Below are 8,473 nucleotides of genomic sequence, written 5' to 3'. Positions count from 1 at the left end.
TTTATGTTGAAAATTTTGGAAAAAAAACTTTGTAAGGGGAATTTCAGCAATAGTTCATTTAGCAAATATTACCAGATGATAAAATTTTCCAAACTAATGAATTACAAAGTATTTATCCCTTTAAGTAAAATGCATCAGTCATTTTGGAAAACAAATTTTAGATTTTTTTAAGTAGAAAGAGCTACTATTATGAAGTTCATTTATAGAACATTTGGTAATATTTAACGGGTTTTAAATCAACTTCCTAAATCGATCCTCTCATTTTCTAGTCTAGATGATTCTATTTGATGCATATTCTTAAACCACACATTTTAAATTACATTGGAGGCTGTACTATTGAGTGTGATGGAAAGAGCTCTGAAGATCTGGAATGAAGTTCTGGATGCTTAATTTGCTTTCTATATCATACTGAACATATTAATTAACATTTTGAGCTTAAAGTTTCCTATATGAAAATGGAACAACATTTGTGTTCACATATGCATGCATTTAAAAACATTTTCACACTTAATAGTTTTGCAAATTGACATACTTATTTTTCATAATCTTTTACAGAGTCTGATACTTATACCTTCTAATTATAACATAGAAAATGAAATGTTATACGGGAGCCTCCTTCCTTAAAAAACAAAAAGAAAGACAAAACAAAACAAAATTCTGTATACAAACTAAAAGATTCTCACACTTCAATGAATCATCAAATCACTTTCTATTTCCTTGGAAGTCTTTTTCTGTATTACCTTAAAAAAGCCAAACAGAAAACACAGGCAGAAATGGATTACTTTATAATCTGTCTGCAAGTTTATTATCATAATTGTTTATTATTATAATTGCTATTTATTATCTTAATTTTTGTCTAATAGGAAAGCATTGTGCTGCTGAGTATTTTTCAAAGAATGTAACTCATTTTATTGCATCAGAGAAATTCTAGTCAAAGCCTGTAGATATAATAACTACTGAATATAACTACTTATTTTGGAAGGTTTCTGTACTGATGAGTGAAATGTTACTATCAACCTTCAAATGATCTACTTTTCAACTATTAAATTAAATCAGATCTTTGCATTTACCTCACCTATTGATATTCTATACCCACATATTGACCATCTCAGTATACTTAATTTCACATATTACAATGTTAGTTGCAAGGGACTTTACTTGAAACCAAAGCAGGTGTCACAACTTCAGAGACAATATGGATTAAAAGGTCTTAATGGTATGGTTGCAGGGGTTAATTAGCAGACAGAGACAAGAGGAGAGAGAAACATGGGGTGGGGGAATGGGGAAAAAGAAAAGATATGTAAACATGGCCTCCTGAGAATTCTAAGAATTGAAACTGCTTGTAAATAACTCTGGAGTAGATGAACCTCAGGGTGAGGAAGGCAGTGCAAGGATCTGGATCCCTTAGCATTCCCTCTTGGTTAAGTTCTTTGTGGTGTCCGCATGCTATGTGTTTATCCTCAGACCTAACCCACAAATTTATGCAATGGAGCTGTTGGCTTACTATGTTTTACTTCAAAGTTACATTTTTTTCATGAGAATAACTGAGGGGAGAACATATTATAAACATTACAGAGAAGGTACTTCCTAATAGGATAATTATGGAACATTTAAAATTAATATTGAGATGAACTCTTTGGGGTTGTTGTCTGCTCTTCTTATTCTTCATAATAACCTATTAATGTTTCTCTTTGTAGGGATTTCTCTTATATCCTGAGACCATGGATCAGCAAAATTATTCTAGGGTCACTGAGTTTGTATTGCTGGGACTCTCCAGTTCCTGGAAGCTCCAGTGTTTCTTCTTTGTGTTTTTTAACTTCTTATACATCATCATTGTCCTGGGAAACTTTCTTATTGTCTTCACAGTGATTTCTGAACCTGCCTTGCATACACCTATGTATATTATGCTTAGTAATCTCTCTGTTCTTGATGTTCTTCTGGCCACATATGCAACCCCAAAGATGATCCATGATTTCCTTCATGAACCCAAGACCATCTCCTTTGAGGGTTGCATGGCCCAGATATTCTTGCTCCATGTCTTTGCTGGTGGTGAAATGGTCCTCCTTGTAGCCATGGCATATGATAGATATGTAGCCATATGTAAACCTCTGCATTACACAGCCATCATGAACTTGTGCAAGTGCACGGGCTTAGTGGTTGGCTCTTGGGTCATCGGAGTTATGCACTCCTTGAGTCAGTTAGCTTTCACTGTCAACTTGCCCTTCTGTGGCCCAAACATAGTGGATAGTTATTATTGTGATCTTACTTTGGTTATCAAGCTTGCCTGTACAGACACATACATCCCTGAAGTGCTGATGCTTTTGGACAGCGGTCTTATGGGAGTAACTTCTTTCTTGCTCTTGCTGATCTCCTACACGGTCATCCTGGTTACTGTGAGCCGCCATTCCTCAGTGGGTATGGCCAAAGCCCGCAGCACTTTGACTGCACACATCACGGTGGTGACGCTCTTCTTTGGACCCTGCATATTCATCTATGTCTGGCCTTTCAGCAACTTTCCAGTGGATAAAGTCTTTTCTGTGTTCTCTACAGTTTTCACACCTATATTGAACCCCATCATCTACACATTGAGAAACAAAGAGGTGAAATCAGCAATGAATAAACTGAAGACCCAGTATGTAAATTCAAAGCTGCCTTGCCTCTCTTTCACACAGAACCCACTATTGTAGGACTGGATTGGTTGCACTAAGCAGAAAGGAAGAAATTGGAGACAGAGACTACCTTCATCTTATGATCACTATTGTTTTTTATAATTACTTTGTTTAAAATGATAAGTGTAATGCATGTTCTTTGTTAAACATATATACAGCAGCCTGCACATAATTATGTATTCCCTCATGATACTTTTCTTATATTTTCATTAGTTTTAAAATATATTTGCCACTTAAAGTTAGAAACTGTCGGGGTACTGCAGACCCCCAGCCCTTCGGCGTGGCCAAGATGGCGCCTGGCAAGGTGCCAAGGAAGTGCTGAGAACAAAACCAGGTACCTCCAGCAGACTAATACTCTCTGCCAACAAGTGGCGTTATTTGAGGAAGTTAATGTGATTGGTCATGGGTCCTCGTGGACACTGCATGATTGCTATATCCACACTATTGTGCTCCATTACTGTCCATGCTTTCCCCTCGTGATCTATAAGCTGATTGGTTGTTGTATGTAATGTAAGGCGCTTGCAAGAGCGGCCCGCGGCTGCTGGCCAGCCAGAAGAAGCAGACTGCAGAAAATAAAGAACTTGCCCTGATCCGGTTTCGTGTTTCTCTGCGGGCAGGGGACGCGATAGATGGTGCCGAAACACCCGGGAACGAGAAAAAATATAAGGGTAAGTTCACATAAGTTTTCAAATCAAGAAAAATTAGTTTGAGAGTTCAAAAGGTGAGACGTCTCGAGGTTCGCGGAGCAGCGACAATTCATTACAGGAGGTTCCCCAGCAGAGGGACAATTCATTACAGGAGGTTCCCCAGCAGAGGGACAATTCATTACAGGAGGTTCCCCAGCAGAGGGACAATTCATTACAGGAGGTTCCCCAGCGGAGGGACAATTCATCATAAGAGGTTCCCCAGAGGAGGGACGATTCATCATAAAAGGTTCCCCGTGGGAGGGACGATTCAAGTGGTACCAAACTGTGTGCGTGTGTGAGTGAGCGTGTGTGCGTGCGCGCGCCTGTCTTTTGTTTGTGTGTTTAAACTAGTAAACTACCTCGTAGTCATGGGAACGGATCTGTCTAAGATTAGAATGCAGCGACCTCTTAGAGAACTTTTAAAAAATCACGGAACACCATTGAAGGCAAACACGGCCTTCAAGTTCCTAGATACTGTAGAGAAAGTCTCTCCGTGGTTTTTAGACGAGGGATTATTAAATCTTCCTCAGTGGGAACAGCTAGGAGAGGGTTTGCGTGACGCGGAGAGACGCGAGCCTTTGCCAATGGGAACTCTGGCAATATGGTCACTTGTTAAATCTTGTTTGATACAGCAAGGTAAATCAAAAAACCCTTTTAGGGATTTAAAGGGGCCTTTAGAAGAAGGAAGTCAGATCTTAGAAAAAATTAAAGAGGAACGATCATATTCTCAGACTTCAGAAAGAGTGGGAACATAATATAGTAGCCATAGTCCCCACAAGTATTGGGAGATAATTGTTTCATGATTTTCTGCATTCAAACCTAATCTGATTTCTCAACCAGGTAAAAAAAAGGGTTAAAAGGTCCTGGGTGATCCTCCCTCCCCCCTGCCTGGCCTTGTCAAAGCCTACAATGGATTATAAATTACAGCAGTCTCAGCGGGAAGGAGGAGGGGTAACCTAAAGAAAAGAAAAAAAAAAAAAAAAGGGTGTCCGTTTTAAACTTAACTAACTTATTTTCTAGGATTCTTTGTTTGTTTAGTTTTTCTTTAATGCTGTATTTTTGAGCTCATAATTTTGATCCTGCATACCTAGGTTAATGATTTTTTTTTCTTTTTGATCAGTTCTATTTTTTATTCAACTGAAGTTTTTAAACATCTGTTTCATTGCAATGAACATTTACCTATAAAGTTACAAGGCCTTTGATTTTATGTTATCTGTATGTCGTGCTGTCTAATGTCATGTTTTGTCAAAACTGAGCGCTCTTAAAATTAAAATTTAAAAATGGATCCAAATACTTTTATTCACGTGATTTAAAAAGGTTCAATTTAAATTGGGTAAACTAATAAAAGTAAAATATCTTTAAAAATAACTTACAAGTCTCCAGGTGGTCAAACTAATGAAATGTTAATGTTAAACAATGTCTAATATCAATTGCTTCTAGGACTTTTCTTCAGCAGGAAAGAGACAACGGATCCTGTTCAGGACACTTGTCTGATATCTTGGTTTTTATAAAATAAATAAATTGGAGTTAACATGTATGGGATTACTCAAATGTGTTTGTAGAGACGTCTGGTTAATTTACAAAGTTAAAATGCTAATTGTTAAATAACATCAAGTACTTTTAACTTCTTAAATTACATGGGGTATCATACTTAAACATTATTGGTGTTTTCATAGGTTGGTAAATAAAAAGGGTTTAAACTTGCTTTGTGTCGGGTCCCAAAAGTTTCACCTGTGTTTCAATTAAGAGTACTATAAACAACAAAATATTTAATCTTATTAAAATAGAGTGATTTATCTAAATTCAAAAATTTCATAAGAGTTGTTTCAGAATGTGAACAAAAAGGGGTCAACAGATAGAAAAGACAAAATAAAAGGTTCTGGGTTTAAAATGTATTTAATAAAAAGGAAAAGGAAATGTTTCTGGGTAAGAAAGTCTGTGTGTAAGTAAAGGGCCAGTTTCAACAAGTCTGTGTATAACTAAGTTGGTTGTATGTATGTAAAACAGCTAAAGCTATTTAAGGTTTTTCCTAAGGTGAAATACTAATGTTCTAATATAAGCCAAAGTTTAATCTATATGGTAAAATGACATGGTAAAATGGCAAGGATTTCTTAGAAACACTAATTTACTCTTAACTTTGTGTCTCTTAAGTTTTATTCTTTAGAACAATTAGTCTTAAACATTGGGGTGTATACAATTATGGTTAAACAACTGTTAAAGTATTGTACTGTGTTACAGAGTCTAAATTTTTCTTTAAAAACTAAAATTGGTAAGAAAAAAAGGTGTCAAGGTAATTGTGAAATGGTTTCTAGTTGTATATTAAATGTGTTCATATTTTTCAGGTATACAAGTTTTAAAGCAGGAAATTTATCAAGCTGCTATTCTCCAGATAAACTTGTCTGTAATGGTAATTTTAAGCTTATAAAGAGTAAATTTCATTGGGGATTAATTTCTATCATTTAGTGTTCTACTAGAGGACCTGTTATCAATAGGGTATATGTAAAATTGGTTATATTTTACACTGAGATAAAAAATTTCAAATGTAAATGTATTTCTAAACATTAGAGCCTGACTTGTTTAAAGGTTAATTTTGTGAAACATGAAAATATTTTGCCACTTTGACACACAAAAGGAAAGTTAAAAGCTCTCTCAGCCTTTCTTTGATTCATGTTTTAGATACAATGTTAAATTGTGTTAATTATAAAGTTTGTATAGACTCAGGAAACAGTATATGTAAACTACTTAATGATATTTAAGGAAGAAGCAAAGATCAACATCAGAATTAGAACACTTAAGATCTATAAAGAGTCACGCCTTACCTGAGATAAGGCTCTCCCTCTCACCTTACTACATGTTAGAGTGACTCCAAAATAAGTCAGACTTCAGCTTATTTAAAGTTATAATCAAAAGATTGGTTTTTGTTGTAAAATTACTATGATCTCAAATAGGAAATATAATGTGGTTCTCAGTCAAAATTCAAGATAGCTATTATACAAGCAGAATATATTTTTACTCTTGCTAATTTCATTTTGTAAAACTGTTACCTGTTAATGTTTTACAAAAGTAGCTGCTTCAAAAACACGCAACCTAGGTAACTTATGATAATAAGCCATCACCTATAAAACAGATAGTGGTAACTTCCAGAACTAATACAGACTCCAGTTAGATAAAAGGGTAAATAACTGTAAAGTTATGAACATTAAAGTTAAAGCCCAGTACTCTCACTCTATGACTGGTAAAACTGGCTTGCTGGATGATTAAGATCAAACTTAGAGATTGGAATTAAATACAGAAGGCAAGATAGGCCAGTATTTGGATCTTTTGCCCTCAGTCAGCCTGAACCCAGGGAATAAGAGGACTTCTCTAAGGAGTGCTGCAACTCTGGGTCACACAACCTCCTGATCAAGGAGATTGTTGAGACTAGAGGATCCTGGACACCCAGCAAAACAGTAAAACCAAAATATAGCCATTCTTGGGCATTTAAGAGAAATAATAATTAAATGTAACTTAAGATGTACACTTATGTTAGTCCACTAGAATAAAGACTGGAAGCTACAAATAAAAGAAAGATTCTTCAGCAAATGTGCCTGATAACAATCAAGAGAAACTGCCAGAGTCAGAAGTTTTTAGTCAGTTTAAGGCCTGCAGATCTTCCTAAGCTACACAGGTAGACTTAATCTATGTTTGCTCGTATGATTACCTAGCCCTAAGTAACAGAAATATAGAGCTCTCTACTAAACACAGGTTATACCAATAAAGGGATATTTTACACAATCAGATGACTTAAGTAGCTTAACTATATTTTTGGGGATATCTATGACATTAAGAGTTAAATGTTGTGTTTACATTCCTGATAACCTGGACTATGTTAAAGTTCCCAAATAAAGGCCTTGTCCTTTCCAGCCTTTGCTAGGTCTAGTTATGGGAACAATTTCTCAGTTCTTCCACCTCCTGGTGAAAGATTGACTTCTGTCATTTTCATGATACTCAGTGGCATGTTCCAGATGCTGCAACATTTACTTTGTACTAATTTCATTTCAGTACTCATGTCTTTTTGTTCTTCTATCATAGAAACACCCACCCCCAGATGACTTTATAACCTGCTCCTCCCCAACCAGACTTCTACCTCGGACCCCTCGATTGACCCGATTTTTAAAAAAGGAACTCCAAACTGCTTGCCCCTCACTGCCCCCTTTCAGCTTCGAAGCAGCCAGAACGACCGACGCCCCCTTTTCCTTGAAGCAGTTGGGAGTTCCTATAGCTAAAGCGGAGAATGAAGCCAAAATTAAGGACAGGTAGTTAGTGTAGAAATAGGGAATCGGGTCAATTCGAGGAAATGAAGCCATGAAGCCATCTGCCTTTACAAATGTCAAGGATCTCCGGAGCCCATTGATTACCAAATTTACCTGCCTATAGGGGATGTAGGGTGCGCTCACTTCTCGGGACTTTCAAAATATCAGCTTTCTCCCTGCCGGGAGAAGTCTGTATTATTCCCTTTAAACAATCCAAACTATGGTCCTTACTCAACAGTACCAAATGATTAAGCAAACTAATAACCGAGGCAGGATGGACAAATGGATATAAGATTCTATCCATGATAAACAAAAAGGGGGAATAGAGGAGACCTTCAGGTCCCCTAAAGATAAACTTTCTCTTTGTCTCTTTGTTTGGGGTTTTTTAACTCTGGGTAATAAGGGTGACCCGGTGCTTTACTGGAGCTGCGGCTCAGTTTGTGTGTTTCCACGGAATAAACTAACTTACAACCTCTTTTTAGTCTCTTAGGAGGAACAGTTCAACTATGTAACAAAACAACTGCTTCTCTCAATTGTACTTCAGATTTGTGCTATCTCTCAATGTTAAAATGCTTCTAGGTTCCTGCTGGCAGACTTAATGTGTGTTCCTACCTTCCTACCAGTCCCAGTCTCTGTTACAGATGATGAATTGCCAGTATTGCTTTCCAGAAATAAGAGGGACTTTGGAATCACCGTAGCAGTTATTACCACCATAGTTGCATCAGCAGCAGCAGTCGCCGCAGCAACTGTAGCCTTGACGACATCAGTACAGTCAGCAACTAAGCTTAATGAAGTGGTCCAGCAGACAGCTACTGCTCTGTCTACT

General features: G+C 36.8%; 1 protein-coding gene across 1 annotated transcript; it reads left to right on the top strand.

Moving 5' to 3' along the window:
* The first annotated feature begins 1,718 nt into the window (after window positions 1-1,718).
* Window positions 1,719-2,687, top strand: LOC124976474 (olfactory receptor 4K15-like). The gene has a single exon (XM_047539340.1). The coding sequence runs from the start codon at window positions 1,722-1,724 to the stop codon at window positions 2,685-2,687; it is 966 nt and encodes a 321-aa protein (XP_047395296.1). The 5' UTR covers window positions 1,719-1,721.
* Window positions 2,688-8,473: the final 5,786 nt, after the last annotated feature.

This window comes from Sciurus carolinensis, chromosome 2 (genome assembly GCF_902686445.1).
Source record: "Sciurus carolinensis chromosome 2, mSciCar1.2, whole genome shotgun sequence".
NCBI lineage: Eukaryota > Metazoa > Chordata > Mammalia > Rodentia > Sciuridae > Sciurus > Sciurus carolinensis.
The sequence above is the reverse complement of the archived record's forward strand: the minus strand, read 5'-3'. Positions and strand labels throughout refer to the sequence as shown.

Excerpts from the sequence above, each read along its gene's own strand:
- LOC124976474 (XM_047539340.1), top strand. The coding sequence starts at position 1,722 with ATGGATCAGCAAAATTATTCTAGGGTCACTGAGTTTGTATTGCTGGGA.